Below are 26,826 nucleotides of genomic sequence, written 5' to 3' on the forward strand. Positions count from 1 at the left end.
TAAAATATGGTCATGAGTCCCGTGGGACTCGGAGCGAAGAATAACTGTGCTGACGAGGCCATAAGCAACTTAGCAGTCGGTATTTACGGTATTTAAATGGTTGAATACTGTGCAAAGGTAGCAACCACTGTTATACTACTACTACTACTACTACTACTACTACTACTACTACTACTGCTGCTGCTGCTACTGCTACTTCTGCTGCTAGTACTGACAGTTATGCCATTGCTGATGCTACTATTATAGACATTACTAGTAGAAACTGGGTTAAAGTCGCCATATTTCGGATAGGCGCCCAATTTCGGATAGCTTAGTTCCTCGCAGGAAGTAAGGACAGGTCACAGGACCTTACACTTCCTATCCAAACAGTTTCTCAGCGACGGCAGATTGGACCGTGAAGCAGCAGCTTTGCCTTACCGTCAGTGTGCTTTGCTGTCAATTCTGATGCGGTATTTTCGCTTACAGAGCTAAGGTTTCGAAACCATACGTGAGCTTTCATTTGCACAGAGTTCACATGAACTTAATCGTATACATTATAACATATTTCCAGCACTACCTAAAGCTTCAATTCCCCGTTGTGCTACCATGTTTATACTGGTATTTGGTTACCTAATTTCTGGCACTAAACATGGTTGCAACTTTCGAGAATCCGAAAGTATGAACCTTGTTTTACATAATCTCGGTATTTGATTCGTTCTCAGGTGGCTGATACTGAAAGAGAGGACTAGACACTGGCTTCCATGGGAAGTGCAGTACAGGCTGTAAAAGCCAAGAAAATGGGTCTCCTGAACGATCTGCTTGTTCCAGCATTGCACTCGATAGGCAGTCGAATTTGAAGTGTGGCTCGAGACTGTTTTCCTTATATAAGGGCATAACTTGACCTTAACGTCTGTTGAGAACTATATGACCACTTTGTACGTATTCATGCAAATAATGTTTTCAGATGAGGCCGTAATTTCTTTAGACGAAAAACTTTTGTACGGGCTGTAGACTTACGAGTGTGTTTCTCTGGTTCCGTTCACTTTATTATGGTCTCCTTTTATGAATTACAATTCTTAAGTAATTGCGTTCCCTGCCCGAAATAAGGAACCAGGTCTATCCGAAATTGGGCTACCAGTTGCGCAGACCCTTTCTTCACTACTTTTTGTCTTTTATTTACTCTTTGAATATATGTTGGCTTAGAAACCATAATAAGTATCAATTTTCACATTAAGAATATTAATCTATCTGAATGCAAGTGAGTACAAAAGGTTCACGATTCTTTCATCAAAAAAGATGGGTCCTACCTTAAATATTCAAAATATGGTGTATTTTCCCTATATATCGATATTTTTCCCTGTGGCGCTACAGCCCAAATTTGGGCCTAGGCCTACCTCCATGAAACTCTCGTTTCACTTCGGATTACTAGATCTTACACATTCGGTAGGACTCCTTGGGCGAGTGATCAGCTCGTCGCAAGGCCTCTACCTGTAGACAAACACAGAAAAACGCACACAAACATCCATGCCCTGAGTGGGATTTGAACCCACGATCCCGGCTTCCGAGCGAGCGAAGACAGTGCATGCCTTAGACCGCTCGGCTACCGTGACCGGCATATATCGATATACAATGGTATATAATAAGACAAATGACGTAACAGAAACGTAGGATTACGCAAAATAAGTTCACTACCAGGGTTAACCACCTGGGCAATATACTTAGATAACATTTATATGTCATTTTCATCCAATAAAATATTTATAAATTATAGCTCATTATATTGTCAATTGTTTGCCCCTTTATTCTCAGTATTTGAGGGCGTGAAGATGACAGGAAAGTGCTGGCAAATTTCGCACGTTTTGTAAAACCGGTGGAGAATACAGGTAGTTTATATGGCTGTGCATTTATACTGTTTCCCTAATATTAACGTGTGTGCTAATGTAACTACTACCAAAATTAATATACCAAATCATTTTACAGACTTCAGAAAATTCTGTTTTCATTTGTGGGAGATGGCGCCGTGCTGATGTGAGATGCGTTTCCAGACATTTCCGAGAACACAGTCACCTCCATCCTCACAGCTAAGTAAACAAGACCTTAAAGGTGGAGGCAGGTTCTCCGAAATGTCGTTAAACCAGGCCACAAAGAGAACGTGACACCTCTCACCGGATAGGCCCCAGAGCCTGTTTCGCTGCCCTGGGGAAGAGAAAGATTTCTTGCCTCTGCCACGAATCGAACCCCTATTCCTAGGTCGTCCAGACCGTAAAACAGTAGCTAAACAAACTGAGATGAGGCGATAAATTGACTTGAATCCAAACCTAAGCGTGATGAACCCAAATTAACTTCTTCAATTTTCCTTCCCGTAACGAAAAACAATTTTATTTACCCTTAAGCAGCTATCTTTATTAATTTTCAAAATTACAGACTGTGACGTACAGACGAACGGATAGATACTGTTAATTATATTTCTGTAGGTCGTTCAGTTTTCAAACACGGAACTGCAACGCAGGAACTGACTGGCGCGATCCAGTTCCCTCTCATCCAGCTGACATCGCACTGTTGCGTCAAGATTCACCGAGAAGTGCCAACTCCAGAACTGTCGAAGCGCGGTATGATTAAGCTGCATATCCTCTACTCTACACTGTTCAGCAGTGATGCATTGCCGGACATAAAGAAACGTATCGACCAGACAGAACTAATCGCTCACTATAATTACCTTGTCACACAGAGAAGCAAGCACCCCTAGGAAAATGCGCTTCTGTCCAGGATTCCGCACTGCCACGATTAAGAGACGCTCAATACAACACGGGTTGGCCAAACAAGTGCAGCTGCCTAGAAAACTAAATTCGTTACTGATAAGAGAATCTAAATCAAAAGATGTACTCTTGATTGAAATGCAAACAAACTATGAAGCGAATATTTTTATGTTTTCAAAACTTTTGACAGCACAACCTGAAGAATACCACTGGACACGATCCTGGCTCCAATCCCAATAACATATACCATGATTCGTCTTAATTTTATCCTCCTATCACCTCGGTCTTTCAAGTGAAAAATTCCCAAGTTGTTTCGTCATCAAAATTCTTTTTAAATTCATTTGCCTCTTATTATTTACCTTTGTCTCCTTTTTTCCAACATCCTACCATAATAGATGTCCTGTGTATACATATAACAAGGTTCCTTGTTAATCAGTATCATATACTGGTCATTTCCTGCATTATTCTTAGGTTTTAATATTGTTAACAGATTTGATCACACGTTGCCAAGCAACAGCTCTGTAAACACCGTCCAACACGCAACAATAGATGAGGCTCTATTTTCTATGTAGTCCGCGCAACGCCCAGTGCTGCTAACAGACAAAGCAACAAGCAGTCTGACACGTGACACGTGTTTTCTGTGAGGTCTGCTCCATGCAACAAGAGGGGGCTGTGTTTTTTGTGCGCGGTCCGTCCCGAGAGCATATAAAGACGCGTCCACATTACTCGTGCTCGTGTGACTCGCTATGCTCGCGAGTAATGTGGACGATATGACAAGTCACGAGACATGCAAATTTTTAATTTAAAAACTATAGTCAATAAATTAAAATACGACTACAGCCTATACACACTACGAGTAAATATACGGATCTTCACGCGCCGAAGCCTGGCGAGCAACTGAAGTGGTGTGGACGAAGCACAAGCACAAGTAAAAGCCAAACGAGTCTCCCAACGAGCACAAGCCTGGCGAGTACGAGCACGAGCACGAGTAATGTGGATGCGCCTTCAGAGGATACGGCAATGGGAACTGACTTGACATGAGTTCCGAAGTTCGAAGGGGACATCCGTGCAGTTGAAGAAAAATTAGAAGTCGGCATGTGAAGACTTACCATGTGATCAGACGAATTTGTTTGCGTGTAATATTTGTAGTGTGTAATTCAGTGAGACTTGTTATAGCTCCTCTGTTTTACTATGCTACAAGCCGGAAGGTCGCAGGTTCAAGTCCCGATGAAGTCATTGTATTTTTTTTTTCAATTGACCTAATCTTTCCGGCCGCACAATGGCCCTGGGGTTCACTCATCCTCCAACAGAAATGAGTACCAGGAATTGAATAATTTTCCTGGAGAGTAAAGCCCGGCCGGCGCGTAAGGCTGAAAACCCTACCGCCATCTTTGAGCCGATTGTCTAGATAATGTGGGACCCTCAACGTTCTATTCCAACTTCACTATTCCGGCTTTCAGTCATCATGTCACATATATATTATTTTCAGTTTCATATTTTGTTGGGTGTGAAGACTCTTAAGTCGCTGAATAACTCCTTCGAATTGAGTCCTTGAAAAAATTATTATCTCTTGGCATGTCAAGAAATTCTCAGCCTTTTATGGAACTCTGCGTTTAATTACCGTGTTCATATAGAGATGCCAACGGTTTCTATCACAAAATCACCGTCATCAGGATCGATTCCCGGATGATATTTCAACATGGCACATTCCAAATTCTAGACACCACATTACAGTTGATCCCAATCTGTTCGGTAGCAGAAAATATGCCTTTCGTTCTTCCGTTCAATACTGGAGACTTTATCTTTACGTAAGCAAGCCACTTACTTCAAGATTATTCCCCGATCTTTCTCAATTTCGAAGATAAACCTGTTGCTAGGGCTTTCAAGCAACAGGAATGCCCCTTAAGTAGACTCGTAAGCTACAAATCTATCATTAAGCTTGGAATTCATCAACTTTTCTCGACTCAACTTCCTTTCCCCACGTAATTAAAAGTAAAGATTGGCTTACACTCAATTTTACGTAGCCCTGACACAGAAGAGCTGTCACGTAATATGAATGTTAACATCTCGGGATGTCAGTACACGGCGCGCTGATTGTCGTGGAAACTTATTAAATGTGCAGAGTTTTATATACGTTAAAACACGCGGACTCTCTTTGTCTGAAATATGAAAGAGCTACATGTCTAAAGGAGACTAGTTATTTCTTACTTTTATTCTACGAATTCCTGTCATTGAACATCCACCATATTGTGATGCATAGTCCCATTGATAGACAAAGACTCAGTAAACACATCACGAGGCAACGAATACGCAACAATATAGGACATCCGTTACTAGGCAATGGATGTGTCCTCTGTGTGGTCTGACCCGAGGCTATATAACAAGAAGCCAACAATAACTGACAGTTCAGTTAAGATGCGAGTCTTAGGAGGCGACAAAAAAGGGAAGTCTCAAATCTGAGACAGTAAAATATGATCGCGAGTCCCAAGGAACTCGGACCCGAGAAAGACTGCGCTGGCAAGAACCAGCAGCATATACAAAAGACAGACCCGTCCTCTCGTCAGAGAGGGCGCCCCACAAAAACAAGACCGTAACTGTCAAAGAGTAATAAATATCTGGGCATGAGCCCCATATGGGGCTCGACACCAAGACTTACTGACTGACTGATCGTCAGTCGCAATGTGACTTTGACTTTGACTGACAGTTCAGTTGGAGGAGCAACGCGGTCAGAAGTCGAGTGTGTCCAGTCTAACGTAGTAAAAGGTAAGGTAAAACTACTCCTATATCAGGCCATGAAGGGCCATAGGGTTGTGTGACGTCGAGGCTCACACATTTCCTCTAGACAATTGGATCACAGATGGCGGTAAGTTTGTCAGTCTTACGTTCTGGCCGCCCTTTACCCCATAGGAAGATTCCTGGTACTCATTTCTGTTAGAGGCTGAGTCGACCCCAGGGCAATAGTGCTGCTGAAAGGATTATGTCAATTGAAAGAATCCACCTCATCGGGACTCGAACCCGCGACCGTTCGGCTTGTAGAGTAGTGCTTCAACAAATTACGCTACCGTGTGTCCTAGGAGAAGAGAGTTATTTGTGAAATGTTGTAACAAATTGTATAAAGGTCCAATAAATTCAATCATCAAATCCAAAGCCCGTTTTATGTCATGGAAACCTCTAATATATGACAATATGTATGTTTTCTGTGAGTTAACGCTGTTTTGTGGCCGCGCCATAGGTCAAGAGGTTGGTCGCTGGCTTCCCACCGCGGCGGCCAGGGTTCGATTCCGGGTCTGGTCAAGTGGAATTTGTGGTGGACAAAGTGGCGCTGGGGCAGGTTTCCTCCGAGTACTTCGTTTTCCCCTGCCATTCTTCATTCCACAAATTGATCCACAAACACCCTCACCTATCATCTGGGGCTGGTACAATAGGCCAGAAGTGGCTGCGGTACAAGGGACTTAGTCCCACCCCACTAGCAATAAAAAAAATAACGCTGTTTTCACAACCTTTACATTTCAAATTACACTGATAGCTTCACTTTAAATTCTTTTGGAATTCATGAGCGCTAGGAAAGCAACAGAAGTCAGGAAAGTTAGCGGTACAACAACGAGGCACCAGCTGGGTGGACCGTGAGGTAGTGTTGATGCGTCATGCGCCATTAAGATGCGCGAAGCTCGAATTGACGTGCCGCGTGAGATAGCTGAAAGAAAATTCATGGTAGCCTATATTCAGGAGCTCTACTACGGACAGGTAATTAACAGATATTGAGGGGCAAGTGTACAAACTAAAATGGCGGGTTTCATAATGAGGAAGAATCATGCTATATAACTGTAGGAATGATCTGTTTTGGGATATCGAAGTTAGCAACCCTCATAACTGTGTTGCCTGTTACAGTTTCATCAGCTGCTATCACGTAGTTTGCAAGCAAACAGTGAAACAGACAGAGCAAAAGAATAATCGAATTTGATGAACGATTGGGGTGACGTGGTGAGGGCTCATATTGGCTTGGAAATTAAGTTGGACCGGGTGAAGAGAGGTTAAATTTACTACCGCTGTACCGCTGTGAGAACCAGAGGTGTGGACATGATTTAGGAATGTTCGTCCAACAAGACAGGCTGACACTAAATCAACTGCAAGAAAAACTTTACACGACATTAGACGTCTGCTATAAAGTGGCCGTACGTCGTTCTTGCACATAAGTCACTACTGCTCACAATGCAGGCCCCTACAGGCGATACAAGGCCAACATTATTATAACGATATTGCTGGTACTAGCTAAGCAGAGATAAACACAAGAAAGCATTGCCCAAATTATTTTTGGATGCCTGAATATCCCATGTCTTAACTCAACAGTTTAGGAAATCGATTGCATTTCAGCAATTTCCAGGCATTCTGGGGGCAGTTTTATAATCGGAGAGGACAACTTTCTATTTCTCGTTTCCTTATGAGACACAAATTTCCTTTATTTAATAATATTTAAAACTCCAGTTCTTACCACTCAGTAGACACGCTGAGACTTCGTTTAATAAACCAGTCGGTTGATATTTAGAGAAATGTGTTGTTCTGAGAATCATATGAATCACATATAAACATTATGTGAACGAAATGCAGAGACTTTAATGCAAATTATATGGTATATATAGTTACCACTGTGGTTTAAATGGCTAATTCTTTCATGAACTGATGTATATGAAATGAGTTTAACAAATTTAAACGAATTTTCTCCGATTTCTAACCTAATGATTTGATTAAACAAGGAAAAGGCCAAAAGTATACATTAGGTAAAATGTACTGAAAGGATAATATTTAAATCAGTGCGTACATATAATGTATATAGTTTGGAATATTTGTGAGAGTGAAAGTGTTTCAGGCGACGAATGAAATGCTACACTCGGGCAAGCAATTTTAGTATTACACTTACACTTAACCTTCCAGAGAATTTCCTCAAATATTACGAACGTTTCTGAAGTGGGCTCAGGCTTTCAAATCAAATTAATTTCCACCGGCTACCTTAATTGTCATAATATCAGCTGCAGACTATAATCCAGGAGGCTCTAAGCAACACACTTTTATATTCACCTCTCCTAAGCTTGGAAGCTTCCCTTCTCATATTTCCTTAAATACATTCACTATGCGTTCGTCTCTGAAAGACGAGATACTTATAATATATTACAGGAAAACAAAACAATTAATTATGCCTATAAATGCTGCTAGTCTTCAATATTTTCGAAAGAAGAAAATATAAAATAATTATGTGCTGAACGAGGAGACGCAGTAACTGAGTTATCCTGCCCTTAAATTCGTAAGAACCTCTTTTTTTTTTAATTCGCTTAGTAGGGGATGGAGTCCAACTGAGTCCACTCGGCACTGAGGCCACTGATTGGCCTATTGTAGCCTGCCCCGGGTGATTATGATGATGGAGAATTTGGTGGAATGAAGATTGGCACGGGAAACTGAAGTACTCGGAGAAAAACCGCTCCAACGCCACTTTGTCCACCACAAATCCCACTTGACCCCGGGATCGAACCCTGGCCGCCGCGGTAGGAAGCCAGCGACTAACCGCTTGAGCTATGGTGCGGCCCAGACCTATATTACTGTACAGACAAACCAAAGTACAAGAACCGTGATGTTTCTGATGTTTTTATTACAAGATTTTTAATGAAGTTATTACGGTCTATACACGTTATCCTTAACGTTATCTTGTAAACCAATGTATTTTCTCGCGTTTAGCCAGCTGTGAATATTGCACTTTAGGCACTTTGGTTTTGACGGCATTAATTAATACAATCGACAAACATGATATCTGATTCAGTTTCAGTCGAACCTGACTGTGTCTGATTTTCAATCGGCTTAATTAAAATTGGATGTGTATAGAAATTCTTTGTAGAGTCTATCTGAAAACGAAAGAGTGTAAATAATTTCATTCTTTCAGGGAGAGATTTCAAATGAGACAACAAATATTTAATTAAACAAACAGAAACAAAACCACCCTGGATACATTTAATAAATCTACCTAAATTTCCAGCTTTATAACTGAATTAAAATGCACTATAATATCTGTCTCCAGAAAGAGGTCCAGGCTTCCTTGTGGACTTGTATGCGTCCATTAGACCTTATCATGAAAAAAATGTTCCAACATTACGTAAGTATCCACATTCATTAACCCAAATAATTCTCCACAAACAAGAAGGTGAACCTAACAAAGAAACGCTTTCCTAAAATTTTGTTTATGTGTTGGCACGGGTGAGGCTGAAACACGCTGACATCAATTCCAAATTAATTTTAAGCGCATATCGGGGCCGAACCTTCGTCACCTGCAAGATGAGATTTACAACTAACAGATTTCTTTCCTTCGCTGTATTTTGAAACAAGCAGCGGAATACATGTACGTGGCGGCAGTCTGCTGAAACATCTTGAGAAGCTAGTAGTCGCTCAAGCATCCATTTATTACGGAACAAAAATAAATGTTACCGAGAGTGGTAGAGTAGCTGATTGAGGCACTATGCTACAAGCCGGAAGGTCGAGGGTTCAAGTCCCGATTAAGTCAGTGGATTTTTTTTTCAATTGGCCTAATCCTTCCAACCGCATTATGGCCTTGGGGTCGACTCAGCCTCTGACAGAAATGAGTACCAGGAATATTCTTTGAATATTCTTGGGAGTAAAGGGCGGCCTGCGCGTAAGGCTGACAACCTTCCTGCCATCTATGAGTCAATTGTCTAGATCAGGGGTCTCCAAAGGTTTCGAAACGCGGGCCACATTAGGTAATTCAGCACTTTCAACGGGCCGGATAAAATGAGAAATTAATAACTGTAAGTGTATGAGTTTTATTGAAAGCACAGAATTTCATAAATTAAATACAAAGTACTTGAGAATAAATTATCGTATATTAATGACAACAGACAGTAGCAGCAAATGCTCATATTTTCATCACAAATTATAATAAAACAATTAATGTGAATGATGGAACTCTTTTTGCATCCTTAAAATCTGATTAAATTGAGGTGATGATGATCTGTTACAATTACACTGCACCACTGCAAGAAGTCTTGTGCAGAAGACGGCTAGTAACGAACTGCTCGCGCTACCTACATTGCCACAAAGTGACATTGCCGATCGAGGCCGAAAAAGTACGGAGAAATACCGCGCAGTATACGGTCCAGAATTAGTAAAATTGTGAATAATATTAATATTAACATAATATGGAATATCAATATATTTTAAACACAATCTTAATTAATGAATTTTAAATCTATGAACAAGTATTTTTTTACCAGTACTCATTGGAAAATTAGTTAAATTGGCGCATTTCTGCATAATTCTTTCGCGGGCCGGATGTGGCCCGCGGGCCGTAGTTTGGATACCCTTGGTCTAGATAATGTGGGATCCTCAACGTCTCACAACAGGCCTCCACGGCCTGTTACAGGGATACCTTTACTTTACTTATTTATCGAGTTCAAAACAGTCAAACAGTGAACCATACTTCAAGTACCATAAATTCAGTATACATCCCAGAACTTTATGTTCTTAAGATTTTTCTTAATGTTATCCCCTATCTACGCCTAGATCTACCAGATGGCTCTTCCTTTCAGGCCAACGGGATATAAATCTGCATTCATTTACCATTTTTCTCACTAATGATAAATGTTATGCTTCACCTTACTTAATTTGATCACTCTTGTAACATTTTTAAACTCCTCTGAAGCTCCTTATTTCGTAATTTTCCCCGCCGTCCCCTCTCTATATTCTTCTTTGTGGCATGTTCTCAAGCATCCATAAAGCTGTGTTATTTTGCTAGGACAAGAGACTAATGTTCATATTCAAATCAAAGAGCAAGAAAAATGTAGTTAAACTGTACTTATCATGAAATTAATAGAGTGGCTTTATCAACGTATATTCTCCCAGTGTAATCATCTTCAAATCTCTGTACTCAGAGAATATTTCGAGCTTGTCATCACAAAGAATTGTCAGACACAGGAATAAGCGCCATCGGTTTCCACAAGTAGGTAAGGAAGACGAGTCGGGAAATACGAAAACGTTTCGGTCGAGCATTTTCCGAATGGATTTGCATCAGTGGCCAGTACATGTGAACAGGATTTCTCAAGATCTGATCGCAGAGCACACAGCTACAATTCAACAGAATTTTCCAAACCAACCCAGCAATTTATTTCCTTCTGCAGGATATTAGAGCGTAACTCTTTTTACAACTGAAAGAATTTCATACTATTTAAAATAACACTGAGAATTACTGGATCTGTTTCCTTCCTCAGGTGCGGGGAAGTCACCTACTCTGTTGGGTCCCAAGGAAAGAGCTAACCTCAATCACTGGACTGAGGTTAGCTATTTCTAAGGGGCCCAACTGAGTAGGTGTCTCCCCCCCCCTCTCATCTGGATGGAAACAGATCCACTTTCCGAAATGTTGCCTTTTCAAGTTTCTAGAATACTGAAAGATGGACGAAGTCCAAAAACCCAATAATTCTGAATGTTACACACCATCGCCAGAACCATTTAAAATCTATTTAAATTATGATCCGCGGCTGATGGTGTATTAACGTCATATATAATTATGTAGGAAATTTTTTGAATATAGAAGGACGTCAAACTTGCTTTTCGATATACAAACGAGAAGAACATAAGTGAAAGCCCGTAGAGTTACTTTACCTTCACACGACAGGGGCTTACTCACTGAAGGTAGGATAACAACATCTCAGTGGACTTCGTTATGTTCCTCTTCTGCAGTAGGTGTTCATTACATTAATGGCAAGCCCTACAGGCAGTAATGTAGACACATTAGATCAGGTAAATGAGCGGACCTAGGAGCTACTGCTACAAAAACATTTCATTTTTTTCAGCGTGCAAGCAGACGCACACGGACACGAGTCTCGAATGGAAGAAAGAACTTAGACTTTATACAACCTATGCAGCTTCGAGACGTAATTTCTATGGGCTGTCAGAAGCTATACTATGTAGCGTCGAACGGTACGATGGGGCAGGAATTATGAACTGGAAAGTGTTAGAAGTGGTCGTGGTCGAATTAAGGGACAGTGAAACTCTCCAAAAGACCACATTTCTGTGGCACGGATCCTATGCTGGATCCTTTAGGTGCAATGGAATCCTTTATTCAGATACCACCCCTATCCCGACCAGTGACCGTGCTTTACCACACCCCTTCTACAAAGACGCAGTAGACAGCGTTAAGGCTTCACCAGATTTGTTAGTTAATTATTAACCTTTTTAAATTAGCTCTGGGATAAATTAGAGAATATAGTTGTAAACGACAATTTACTAATGTAACACGAATTACTTTATGTTTTTTTAAGTCAGTGTATCCGTAGCGTAATGTACGTAGTACATAAGTATGTACATGTCTATGTATGTTTTCAGTCTATTTTCAGTCCTTATTTCGGAAAATATAAATGTAGGTCTGTGTGCTCTCCATGCTGTCTGTGTGTGTCTGTGTATCCACCATGCATACTTCTGAACACCCCAACCAATGTTTATAAAACTTGATATATGTAACATGGCACTTGAGCCCATCTCAAAGTAGTACTTCATGAATCCCTCCCATAAGTCTGTGTCACTTTTTCCTTGCTGGACAACAGCTCGGTAAAGCTGTTACCGTGGCTGGGAATACACATGGAACAATAGAAACATTGTCGGATGTATCTTTTCTCTGTGGTCCGTGTCATAGCAAGAAATATAGGCGATTAGTACACCCCCCCAAGAATTTCTTGTTATTTAATTATTAACACTTGGCTTAAGTCACCTATTGCACCTGCTATTGATGTAAAGGAGTATCATGGGCAATAACTTCACAGCTGGTTCTAAAGGGTTCTGACGATGGTGTATAACACACAGAACTACTGTGTTTTGGGATTTTTTCCATCGTCCTGTGTTCTAGAAAACACAAAACACGACATTCGGAAACTGGATATGTTTTCGTCCTCAGGTGATGGGGGGAAGACACCTACTCAGTTGGGTCCCTTAGAAAGGGCCAGTCTCAATTAGTGGAGATGTAGTTGTTATGTAATACACGTCTATAGTGTTTACTGTTCTATACTCGTACTACTCAAATTCCCACCCATCTCTCCACCCAACCACCCCCTATTCGGAAATCATCCCTATGAAAACCCACTCTATGGGCGGAACGGTCGCTGGTCTTCTTGGAGAAGTGTCATAGTACTAGCCGGGTAGTTATAAGGACTGAGGATGACCATAAGATACTGAGTCAGAATAATCGGTATCCTTACCAAGAATCGATCCGAGTACATTCTGAATAAGATTCAGGAGCGTAACTGCTACGATAATCCATTCGGTGAGAAACTGTATTTTAAAGAATCATATGGAAGAATAAATATTTTCTTGTAGCATCAAATTATTATTCACAGCACCGATGTTACGAGCGGTGTGAAAGGCAGCTTACATTCTTACATATTAAGAGCAGTTCAATTATTCAGAGATCTGAACTCATTAGTTTCTTTGCCATGTACTTACTGTCTTATTCACAAAGTAATGAATGGAGAATGAATCTCACTATGCATTAAACATAAACACGAGGGCAGAAATTTTGTACCTGTTGGTGTAGGACTCTTTAAATCTATGCTTCATTTAATAATGCCAAGCGAAGCAAATTATTTTATGATAATGTTCTGTGTTTTTATTTTCCACATAGATGAAAATGCCAGGCACAGTTGCCGCGGGGTCTAAGGCATCAACTGTCTTCACTTGTTCCGAAGCTGGGATCTTGGGTTCAAATCCCACCCAAGGCATGGATGTTTTGTGTGTATGTGTTTATTCTGTTTTTTTTGTCTTGTTTTTAGTTAGAGGCCTTGCTATGGGCTGATCACTCGTCCAAGGAGTCCTACCGTCTGTTAAAATGATTACGGAACTGAATAAGAAGGCCTGGGCCCTAAATGGGCTGGAAGAGCTATTGTAAAGAAAAAATAGGGATGAAACTGTCCTGTACATTGTGGATTAGTCCATTTGAGACGTCATTAGACCAGGTAGGATGCAGCCTCAAGGGGCAGCTTCGTGTAGCTACGCTATTGCGGTTCAAAGTGATAACACGAATAGAGTCTTCGAATGTGTACAATAAGATATAAATTTGAGGAGCAAAAATGTCAAGAAAAATAAAAGAAAATTATTTTACTGTTCGTATAATCTTTGTTGGAGCGAGGAGAAGCAGTAGGTCGCTTGTAACATGACTACATTCTCTTTTCATATACAGATTTCTTGGAGCCTTTGAGAGGAAGTAAAGCAGAATTACCGAACCGGAAGTATTGTTCCAGCGCGCTGCTGTCGTCATTACATGGAAAGAGATATATGTATTCTCAGTGCAGTCAGAAAGAAATGACAAATACACGTAATGTGTTTCTTATAAATACACCACCATCAGACAAACATTTAATACACGAGAAGTTATTTTGACGGATTTCTTTATGTGGCCTGTTCCTATTAAGAAAAAAAAACTGAAAGTACTGTCACGTGATGGGGTGACAATAAGTGGGGTTTGGTTCGGTAATTGGAATTATTATAGATCAATGAATACAAGTAATTATAAGCATTTCACTAATTCACGAAATATACATCTCACTAGACACAATTAAGTGTTCTCAGCTGGCTGGGTCTTCATCAGCCTTCTGGTAATGGCCTTTAGAGGTGGGCGTTCCCTTTCCTCTGCGTTCCCGAACCCTCCCCGGGCTCAGCTACAGCAAATCTCGACTGAATAAATCTAGATTTGTCTTGCTTATAACATCATGGCACGGACCGCGTAGAAAACACCGCTTCCCATAATTAAGCCATTACTGCTTCACAGTTCTTACTGTAAGCAAATATGCCACATTATGAATCTCAGAGAAAGACAGTAGGACTCCTTGGGCTGCAGATCAGCTTGTGAAGAAGTCGCTACCTACACAAGACAACACAAACACGGAAATAACGCAGATATACATCCGTTCTAGGAGATGAGATTCGAACCACACTCTCAATGTACGAATGGGCGAAGAAATTTCGTGCCTTAGACCACACGACAACTGTGACTGGCCACAAGAATTGCTGGGATAAAGTTACAACGAAAAACGAACACGGAATCTTTTTGAATAGAAAGATACAAAAAGAAACAAAGAAAAAGATTTTCTACAGGATAAGGGAAAGTATCCTATATATAAATGTATGTGAAGTGTTTCGTGTGGAGGCGGCTTAATATACCTACACCGTAGCCCTGTGAGTCGCAGAAGGCGATGAATAGTAACCCCGCGCCTGTAGTTATACTGGACCGCCGTGTCAATGGAGGACATAAATACAGAGACCTGCCCTCCTGTTTGGAGGTTTGGGCACAAGGCTCACAACCTTGATCTGTAAAAAAATTCTTGTTACGAAGTTCAAAGAAGTGAAAACCCAATGGAAAATCTGGCAAAATCTTCTAAGGAAGGTCTGTCAAAAGGTCAAAAAGGTCTGTTTTGTCAATGATGATGTATGTGAATTGTAGCCTCTGACTGAGAAACTGAGGAATGAAGTAAAGACGGCTCAGTTCTATTAATTAAGATGATGTTGAGATGTCAAAAGGAAGCAGAGGCAAGCAATGCGGGACTAGCACTTACCCAGTGGAACACAGATACTGGTACATTCTGAAGTTCCATTTTGAATTTGGCTTGCTAACCAGAATGTTTCCATACTTCAGTCTGTGCGGGCTGGCTTGCTCGTCTTGCGGGGGCGGGGGGGCAGCACACAGCGGACTCTCCGTGAGTCAGTGTTTCCCTTTTAAGTATTGGATTGCATGACGGAGTTTCAGACCCCGTTATTATGGCAAGGGAATAGCGTGAGGGGCGCCGCCAGGCGGGGGGCTGGGCCCCCGGAGAGCAGAAGAACGGGAGGGAAGAGATGTTGCCCATTCTTCATTCGGGAACGACCAACTGCATACAACAACAATAACGCTTGTTGGCAGTCAACTCGACATATGTTCTATTTATACGAGGGGGCGTAGAGACCGGTCGACAAAATGCATTTTGCTCTTTTGACGTGTAATTCTCAACTTCTGATTTGCTGAATTCCCACTTCAATTCTAAAAGGTGGTATATTACACTTGGAATTACTGAGTTTCTGGACTCTGTCCATTATCTAGCATTCTGAAAGCGATGTTTGGGAAACTCGATATGTTTCTGTCCTCGGGGGGGTAAAGTGGGGCAGCACTTATCCAACCGGTCCCGCCCGAAAGGATTTTCACCTGCCGACGGAATAAGACCTAGTTTCCGATACTTTTTTTTTCAGAATAACAGATGAAGGAAAAATATCCAGAATCTCAGTAATCCAAAATTTCTGGCTTGTAAGTTTATGATAATGACTTTCTTTTTATCGCTGAGTTATTCTGCTCTTTTGCTTATAGTTTCATAATAATTTTACAGCTCTACACCCAGTGTTCTTGTTAAAAAGGACCAAGATTGTTAGGTATAGTATAAATTAGAGATGATGTATACAAAATTATATTTCAAAGGTTCACTTCAAAGTCCAAGAAGGGCTGAAGGAAAACGATAAGGGCCTACAGATGTTACGATCTGTGGACTTGTAACGCGAACATTTTTTTTATTTATTTATTTTAGGATATTTACAATCTACTCATAATGTACTAATACAGAGTAATAAGCAAATGTTAGGGCGTTGCGTGGCTTGTAGGAGTACCATCCACTGATGGGTTATCCTCCCCTACCTAGAATAGGTCTTCTGACCATTGACGTTTGAGTCTTCTGTTCACTAAGGGTTGGACGGCGAGTTCTTTTATTAGTTGGTTCTCATGGTCCACAGTGCGGTTTCTGTATTTGTTGGCTTGTTTGTTTATGGCCTCATTTATATAAGGAACTCCAAGATCTTCGTGGAGAGTTTGATTTGATATGAACCATGGAGCGTTAGTTACGTAACGTAGTGTTTTTGACTGGAGTGTTTGTAGGATTTTGGTGTTGGATGGCTTACTGCAGCCCAACAGTTCTATACCGTACGTCCGTACGTGTGTGAGTATAGTTTTGTAAATGAAAAGGTAACGCGAACAAGTAATCACAATATCGGTGTTTAAGTAGCAGAATTTAGATAAGTGATCTAGAACATTTAAGTGCATTTTATGGAGCTTGACAGTCTTAAAACAAAAGTATTTTCATCCATCATTTTACCACAAATACTCCTGTAAATCAAGTAATTTTACGAAAGGGATTACGAAAGTAACAAATAAGGCGAAGTGAAGGTGTGGGTGAAATCATCCGAAAATGAAGTGAAGTGAAGTGAGGTGAAGTGGAGGATGTGAAGGGTACTTAAGTGTAGTGAAGTGGAATGAAGTGGTGAAATGTGGGCGCATCAGTACACGACATTATGTATTCTATCGCCACTACTGTTTAGTGCATAGCATACTTATTTTTTATTAATATTAATTTATTTAATTGTAGTTGTAATTGTTTTCCTTGTAGTGGTAAATCGTATTCGCATTGTACTCATTTCGTGTAGTGTGCCCTTTATTGCTTTTGTACTTTTGTGTGCTGTGTTTTGTTTGAATGTGGTGTGTTATTTTGTGTGATGTGTGTTATTTGTGTGTTGTGTCTTATTGTAGTATCACTGCCACTAGGTAAAAATCAATTTTCAGTTAAAATAATTAATAATAATAATAATTTGATGTTATGGAGAATCGCATTTAATTAGACCAGTTAAGACGAATATTCCCTTTAATAATAAATAATTAAGCGTTTACTACGCATTAACTTGTGTATAACCTCTGCAAGGAATAGGTATACATCTACCATGAAAATGGAGATATCCACCCAAACTACACGGTGTCACAACCGACAATCGATGCTATATACTTTCGATACTGAGAGAGTCGTTAAATAACCGATGTAAGAAGCAACAACCCCCAAGCACAGAATCTGTATCCGCTCTTCCCATTCATACAGCTTCTAATTTGTGTCTCCCTTCGTCCCACAGCGGTTCTGTACCTGCAGAGTGAATCTGGAACAGCGTACAAGTAAATAAAGCGAACAAAGTGTCATATCCCCGCCAAAAGTAATGTGAATTTATAACATAAAATGTTAACACCGCTAAAATTCAAATCTCCATTCATGAATGATAACTGCAAAAGAAATGCTATCAATAACCAGCGATTACTTTGTATTTTCTTTTGTCTGTGGCTTTCCTTTTCTTAGATACTCGTCGGTTTTAAGTAATGTTGTATTATACTTGAACATAACAATGAAATACCGCCAATATAAACGGTGAAAAAAAATTACAATATAAGAATATACATAACACTTCAAAATTTCTAATGTAAAACTTAAAGATTAAATTATAATTATCTTACCTTCTATTTTGTATGGGTATGTACTATTTTCTGCCGATTACGTCAGCCGAGTGGTCTAAGGCATGCACTGTCTTCGCTCGCTCGGAAGCCGGGATCGTGGGTTCGAATTCCACTCAGTGCATGGACGTTTGGTGTTTGTGTGTGTGATTTTTCTGTGTTCGTGTACAGGTAGAGGTCTTGCGACGAGCTGATCACCTGTCCAAGGAGTCCTACCGACTGTCTAAGATCTAGTAAACTGAAGTGAAACGGAGAGATTCATGGAGGTAGGCGAAGCCCAAATTGGGGCTGTAGCGCCAAAGGGGGGGGGAACTATTTTCTAGCTTTCAACTGAGCTTAAAACATGCTTATGTCTAAAAGCCCCATATGGTGACAGACGAAATACATATTAACACATACAGCTTGGGATATAAATGTAATTAGATATTAAAAATTGAAACAACCAAACACTACATTCAATTTAAACAGCTAATCTATTCTGGTACTTCCACACTCCCATTTCCTTACAATAGCACATATAGATTCACTTTTTGTGATTCAAATTGGACCTCATACTAAGCTGTGGCAGAGAGCTGAAACATGATAGCCAGTAATTAAATACTATAATCATGTTTCTGTTTATGTCTACAAGCTGTTTTATTTCACCGCTTTGATAGTGGATTACTGGCAGATGATGTGGTCAGTTTTTAACAAAAAAAATTAGATTTGCTATTTACTGGCGGAAGCATCTATTTTGGTCGGAGTTTCTCTATAAACCATACTGAAATTACAAAACTGCTTACTGATGACAATTTTACGAATATCAATATTCTATTGCCAGATAATAAAACACCAGTCATCACATCGCTTTTGAGTTGGAAAACGAGGCAAGGGACTAAAGAACAGAGGAAACTGGCCGAAATTATGCTACACAGAAAAGAGTTTAGTGTACTGCAAAATAGAATAGCAAATATAATATTTTGAATGCGGGAGTAATATTCAGTCTGTGTGCGGAATAATTTTAAGAACAATGTATAAGGAAGCTGGAGGAGATTCTTTATTATGATTTTACGAAATTATGGGCATTCCAGTTTCGGTATGAGGATGCGTGGGCTGAGTTATAACACCAGACGACTGTTAACAGCTACAATAAGCAAGAAAAAAATTTCCTAAGAAAGGTTAAAGGACGCATCTTCTTACAAATGCATCAACAAGAGAAGAAGTGCTCTCCAAGCTAGAACACAAACTTACAGGAATGAATGGACGAAACTTCTGCAACGCGAGGAACAGAAATAGTTTATCAAAATAGTTCTGAGTTGTCCTTACACTTGGGCAGAACAAGGAACAGCTGGTCTTCGCAGTACTATGGATTCCAAACTAGCCAGTGGCCTGTCCAGTGAGCTGGATGATGATGATGATGATGATGATGATATGACGACGGAAATACTGGTACCTTTTTATCTTCGTGTACAACGCTCTTGCTTGCCAACTGTGTGTTTCAGTAGCAAGGCTTGCTGACGTTGCATAGCCATAATGATAGGTTGCTTCACTGGATGCTTAGGAGCAAGAATATATCTATACATCGATGCTGTTAACAAGTTAGAAAATACTTCCTAGAATTTCTTAAGGCAGTTGAACCGAAAGTTTCCTTCTCCATACCAGTGTTGCTGAGCTCGATGAGATGTACGCCTTAACGGGCTATGAATAACTTCAGAACGCAGACATATAATTTAAGTATTACGCTAATCTGATTGAAGTATATAATTATTATCTGAAACTGCTGTTAATTTATATACTCTTAAAGATAAAATCACATAAGATATGAGTCTTTTTGAAAACGTGACTGTATCTAATATTTACATCACTAAAACTTGCACACAATTAAAATATTAATTTAAAAAACGCATAAATTAAAACATATGTGAGATAATTACAAAATGAAGAATGGTAAGTAAATACAAAGTAAAGCTATCCCTGTAACAGGACTTGGAGGCTCATAGCGTTGTGAGACGTCGAGGCGCCCACATTTCGTAAACAATCGACCCACAGATGGCAGTGAGGTTGTCAGCCTTACGCTCCGGCTCCTCTTTACCTCCCCAGGAAGTTTCCTGGTACTCATTTCTGTTAGAGACCGAGTCGATCCCAGGGCGATAGTGCTGCTGGAAGGATTACGTCAATCGAAAAATCCAATGACCTCATATGGAATCGAACCCGTGACCTCCCGTCTCGCAGCATAATGCGTCAAAGAACTAGGTTACCGCGAGCCCCAAGAATGTTAAGTATGAAATACATATACCATTTTACTTACAAAAATCATTAAGAATGTAGGTCTAAAACACAGACGCAAAAGAATACAATAAACTTATTTTCCGGAAATAAAAGTTTAAACTTCCAGATCAGATTTCAAATGTAAGGTAGAATTAATCACCTACAAGCTGAACAGAAAGACAGTGAAGTATGGCTCTAGACGGAAGTGTTGGAACACTTAGAATTACGTGTAATTTCCAAATTTACTTCTACTCTTCCTCTAATTTGATCACGAACCACCAATTCATATAGACATAATTGACATATGTATTATTATAGGTTGCCTTCTAAACTTCCTGTTTGCAATAACCAGGAAAACAGTTTCAATTTCGAACCCTGACATTCAGTATCCTTAATAGAAAACGACTCAATAAAAAACACAACATTTCAGAATGAACTTCATTAGTTAAGTAAAAAAACTGATTGTATACATCTTACCAACTGATAGTCAGGAGTTTAACGGTCCCGAAATTGTTATGGGAACTGCCCAACAGCCTAAGAAATCAAATTCCTTATTTGACAAACGTGCAGTTGTACACACTATCGGATTACGTAACAAATACAGGGTAACAGATACGTTTGAGGTTATGTTAAGAGTTGGCTGTGCCATAGCTCAGGCGGTTAGTCGCTGGCTTTCCACCGCGGCGGCCCAGTTTCGAGCTCAGGTCTGGTCATGTGGTATTTGTGGTGAACAAAGTGGCACTGGTGCAGGATTTCTCCGAGTGCTTCGGTTTCCCCTGGCAATCATCATTCCACCANTCGGCTTACAACTGCTTCTGGAACTCACATAAGACTATATGTAAAAGTGTACTCGTGCCAGCCAGCTAGCCGAACGAGCCAATCCGGCCGGACGCCATGTTATTCTTGTGGGAGCGGCGCGTCAGTGAAATGTGAATGAAAGGCAACCTGATGTCTAAACATTGCACAATCCGAAGCCTGCAAACAGGCTAAGCATAACTTTCTTCAGCTGCTAATTTAAGTAACAGACTCGATGGTGAAAAAAATGTTGGTTAGTCAGGTTGTCAAGAAATTCCCCTCCTACGTATAAACCGGGGGTCCATTAACGTCATTATAAATCCCGCCACTGCAACTATCCTAAGCCATTTTATCCAAATAAGACTTTAACATTCTCTTTATTTATGATCCATTTTAATATCATACTTCCATTTTTGCTTACATTTCCCAAGATATTCCGCCCTTTAAATTTACCTGCCAAAATTATGCATGAAATTCTAATCTTCTTCATGTGTGCTAAATGATTTCTGAGGCAAATTCTTTGTTTAATTGTGCTGTTAATATTTGGTGGAGAGCATAAAGTATGAATCTCTTGCAGTTATTTCCACCTGTCAGTGGCTATTGGATATAAAAGTTAGGCATTCCAAGTTGAAATTAATCAGATATGGCTAATATAATTATTGCTCATAATTATATGTAGATTTTTCAAGTATTTACATTAGAATTAATAGCTAAATCACTGTTTAATGAAATAATACAAAGTATGGAATGTTGAAGCCCTTGTAACAATAGACACAAAGATATGAGCAGGCGGAGTTCCGAATGGAAGGACTGTCAGACACAGTGTGACCACAGGATATCCAAAGTTCCGAGCTAACTCACCTGTGCTCTCTGTACCATGTACGTCGGGACAGGCTTGGTAACGGAGCAACAGACGCGATTGGTCCGTGCAGGAGTCCACCTTGGACACAGGACTACTACACTCTCCGGAGCCTCTGTTGTATGTGAAGGTAAAGGGCGGACCGCCCGTGAACGGACATTCCGTAGGCCCAGCGTCGGACCGGAACATGGAATAGAGGGTGGCATCGCCAGTGATCTCCGCGCACAACTTGCCCAGGCTGTCCTTCGGCACGCAGTACGCTGGAACAAGCGAACGTGAGCATTTAGCTGTCAATCTCAAAACTTCTCCTAAACTATACTGAAGTTAACTGTTTTATTTTCGCAGGAAATGTAGTGCACTTTATAGACCTACGAAGCAGTTTATTAAAAAAAATCCTAATTTTCAATTGTACTTTTCAATCCATTTGCGTTAAATACCACAAAGTTTTCCTTGAATTATTACATTATGTTAAATAACAGTCTTGAACCTAACACTGTTTATAAGCTTATTTATTTTTTACCCAGAATACTGTTATACAAGTTCTTTGAGCAATAGTCATTTTTAGTCAATTTTAGAGCGTAATATATTCTCAGATTTGTATTAAAACAGGAAAAAAAAAATAATTTTCGATTTTATAAACACCTGACTTGGCATATAAACCATTATTAATTAGAGGCCTTGCAAATTTTTCCATTCGTATAAATTCTATAAATTTACGAGTATTTCTAAAGTGTTCAGAGAAATATTTTACCCCAAGAATTATGAAGAAAGTGAGCAATTTCGGCTACTGCATTAAGAATTATTTCGTGATTTATATTGTATAAATGGCTTAATAGTGTCGGTATATCTTAATCAGAGAACTTACAATACACTGAAGAAAGCAGTCGGTGTCCTCGTTTCGGAGGAACGTCGGTTAACACCTCATATACACGGTGCCAAATCCCAGAAAACTGCTTTCTTCATAGGCGGAACAAGTCCTCCGGGAGGGACTTTAAGCCGTGGGTCCCGTGTCGTAGCTTTACGGCACGTAAAAGAACCTCATATCTCCAAAGGAGGTTACTGAGCCAAATTAATGGACGTTTCCCGCCCAACAGCAGTCTCTGATACCTCTGGTAGATGGGGGAAGCATTATAGATACCTCTCAGCTAGTAGAGCCGGTCTCGCTGGCTGGGCGGGACTGATGGTAAGCACCAGTACCGGTAGGATATAGACACTGGTAGAAATCATAGAGGGAAGCACAATGGACCAATACATGTCTCCGTGCATGGGGAAACCCACCCTCTCCAATAACTAACTAACTCACAATAAATAATCGGTCATTACACCAGCCAGTCTACTGTGTAAGCAAAATGAAGTGGAAAAAGTTTTGCTTCGAAATTTATTATTTATAAAACTTTAAAAATAATCCATTCGGAGAAGCCATGAAAAAAAAATAAGGCAGAAAATAATCTCACATCAGCTAACATTATTACACTTTCCGTAATGCTACGTGAAAAGCAAAGCAGAAAATATGATAATGCAATACGTACAGTCTGTGCAAGAGATTCCGAAATGCAGCGCAAGTAACTCTGTTCGTGAGATATGTGAACAGCGCATGCTATACGAAATCTCATTAACTTTGCAGATTATGAGATGCGTGACCATGCGTTACTTTATTGCATCATGGCTGCGTGGGGAATATTTTCGGTAAGAATCTGTTCGTTAGATCGCACAAAACACTAACGTATTTCCGATTTCCTTTTTAAATTTCAGTGGCTCTCTAATCAGTTTTCTTGCAGTCGTGTAAATCCGGGCTGAGATTAGTTCATATTCGTTTAAAAATGAAGTAGTAACCGCGTTGTTTGAAATACTCGATCACTGGGATCACGGGTTCGAATCAGGTTCTTGTATGTATTCCTCATTTTTCTGTATTATCCCGTGTAAGTAGAGGTTTTGTGATAGGCCATCAGATTAACTAGAGACGTCTACACTCACTCATGTAGCTGAGCCCTTCTTGAGAAACCACTAATTGTGCAGCTACTCAAGAACTTCCCGGCATTTTATGGAACCTGAAGTTTTATTACCGTGTTCACAAGAGCCCCCACTGGCCCCTACCCTGAGCCAGATCAGTCCAATCCATACCATACCATACTATCTCTTTAAGATCAATTTTGATGTTGTTCATCCGCCTACTACTTGGTCTTCCCAATAGTCTTCTTCCTTCCGGCTTTCCCACCAATATCCTATATGCATTCCTCATCTCCCCATTCGTGCTACATGCCCTGCCCAATTCATCCTCCTTGACTTGATCATTCTAATTATATTTGGAGAAGAGTACAAATTATAAAGCTCCTCTAGAAACATCTACACCTCCAACTGAAGAGCTGTAGAAATTGACAGAAGTAATAAGGAGGGTAAGTTATATATCGAGTGGAACTGCTTTAGTGTACAACAGATACGGTAGGACACAGCAGACTTGGGAGAACTAGAAAAACAAGAACATTGAGCCTTTCAATTAGCTTTCTCCATCTTCCCAAGGAATAAAAGAAGTCATAAGAAACTAAGCCACAATCGACCGTCTGGGTAAAGGAATGCGAATACCGAATTTCGCATATGTTGTTGTCTCGAAATTTGATAAAGCAAGGTAGGAGAAGGTTTTGATACTTTTTCCTTAGTTCGGTTTGGATTTTTATTCTGTAGGAAAACTAAAATCTAAATAAAAAATATTAAGTTTATTTTAATATTCAGCAACGATAAAATTTTACTCAAAATCGTCCTCCCATAAGCTTAATATCTAACCTCAAAATAACACTCAATATGCTGTTATCCGGCTATACGTTATCTAGTGAGATATTTAAAATTGACAATGGTTGTTACGAAATAAAATACACAGACAAGTCATAAAAGAGGAAATATAAAGGATGAAATATAAGCATACAGTTACAACAAAACGTATTTTATTACTTACGACTTCTTTTCGTTTTATTCTTTTCCGAGAAGCTAATATGTTTACCATTACTCGTTTGCCTGGTAGATTTTAATAACATAAAGGACTTTCTTAGCTCGGTATATCTTTTGTATATTTTGTGTATCTTCTTCAAGTCCATTTTATGCATATCCTTTATTCACTTCATCCGGAGTCTTTCTGTTGCGATTGTTGGTTTAAGAGGACGTACATGCCCAAGAAAACATTAAAAGAACCAAAAGCGGTTCTAATACTGAACCTGGACCTTAATTTATCTTTCGAAGTAGGTCCTACTAAATCCGTTGAAATATATTGTGATTCAGGTCATGGAAACCAGTGAAATTTGTGCTTATATTTCAAAAGGAAAATATTGTTCTTCCTGCAAAATAATTTCAAAACTTTGTTTGCATCAACATTAAACTAAACAGCACATGATTTAAAATTTCTTAAAAGTTTCCAGGTTGCAAACTATTATAACAACTTCAGCACGTAAGGTGAAGCGCGTAGGGAGACAAAGCATATACACGTACGCTGGATTTGAGGTTATCACAGTGGTATGAATAGGGCGGTCTTCTGGATTATAGTTCAGACAGAGCAGTGACCAGCAAAATCGGGCGGCAAGCTGAGTTTGATTTATTATTCGACCCTGAAAATGGAGGCGACATTTCTCTGAACTCCGTGCTCTCTGGACTAAAACAGTCAACACTTCAAAACCCAAATGCACCGTATGTCTCCGTACACTTTGCCTCGATGGTAGAATCAGTAAAGATATTAGGGATACTGGTGTTCACCCAGAATGCATCATAGCAGCATCCGCTTTAGCATTGCACGTCGCAAAGATAGAAGGTGTCCTCTCGAAGCATTATCTGTGGTTCTGCTAACGCTTTATTACGAGGAGGCAGTGCCTGCCGTTATTCCTTTGCCTCTTGCTCAGCGTAGCACTGGGAGCGACAGCTACATGCAACGGTGTTCTCAGCGAGGTTCGAAATAAGCATTTAAAGCTGGTAGGCAGTTCAGACTCCTGAGGGAGTAGCCCGTGTGGAGGAGGGTTCGATAGCTCCATCGTAGCCCTGCGAGTCGTATGTGGTGACGAAAATGGAATCCAGTGCCTGGGGGTAAAACTGGGTCACTCTGTTCCTGGGGGATATAAATACGGAGACCTGCTGGCCCTCCAGGTTGGGAGAGTCTCGAACCTGGGGCATTAAAATGTGGTCATGAGTCCCGCGGGACTCCAACCCGAGAATGACTGCATTGACGAGTACCAGCAGTAATTGCAAACAGACCCGCATTGTCGTCATAGAGGGAGCCCCATATCTGCAAGCCCTCACGTGTCTGACACTAACACAAATCCGGTCTTGGGCCCCAGAAAGGGCTTGGCAACAAGACAGGCTGGTCGACTGTTCTTCGGTCGTAACATAACTTCGACTTTAAGCCCCTAGCAGCAAGTACCAAGTCAGTCATTTCAGATTCCTAATGCAAGCAGTCCATCTCTGAACATGTTCGGAAAGATATTTCAGCAGATCATGGCAGAGCACAATGGGGTAGAGTGAGAGGAACAGAGAATAGTGGCTATCACAAAAATTGTATTAAAACTCATGAAAAAATGGCCGCTAGATCTCATATGCCCCTCAAAAGCGTATGAGTTAGTGCGAATGGCATTGCGAGTCAGCGCTTTGAGCTGGGCAAGCAGCTCTAATAGCTACACATATAGACGTGGCACTGCTCTCAGACACACATCTGAAACCTCATTAAAGACGTTTTGTTCCAAATTATCACATTTATTGGCCTGACGGCTTCCCGGGCAGAAAGGTTGCATTGTCGTTGCACTTAGAAAAGGCGTTCCCCACGACCATGTAGCCCTGCCACCCCTTGTTTCAGTAGAAGCCACAGAGTCTGCATACCGCTAGATAACGGAGAAATATTAGTT

General features: G+C 40.3%; 1 protein-coding gene across 1 annotated transcript in view; it reads right to left on the reverse strand.

Moving 5' to 3' along the window:
• LOC111872357 overlaps positions 1-26,826 on the reverse strand; it is an 870,691-nt gene that overhangs the window by 109,774 nt on the left and 734,091 nt on the right. The window contains exon 5 of the mRNA XM_023866150.2: positions 21,958-22,215. Within this exon, the coding sequence (XP_023721918.1) occupies positions 21,958-22,215 (258 nt within the window). The remainder of the gene's footprint in view (positions 1-21,957; positions 22,216-26,826) is intronic.

The sequence above is a fragment of the Cryptotermes secundus genome, unplaced genomic scaffold (genome assembly GCF_002891405.2).
Source record: "Cryptotermes secundus unplaced genomic scaffold, Csec_1.0 scaffold144, whole genome shotgun sequence".
Taxonomy (NCBI): Eukaryota; Metazoa; Arthropoda; class Insecta; order Blattodea; family Kalotermitidae; genus Cryptotermes; species Cryptotermes secundus.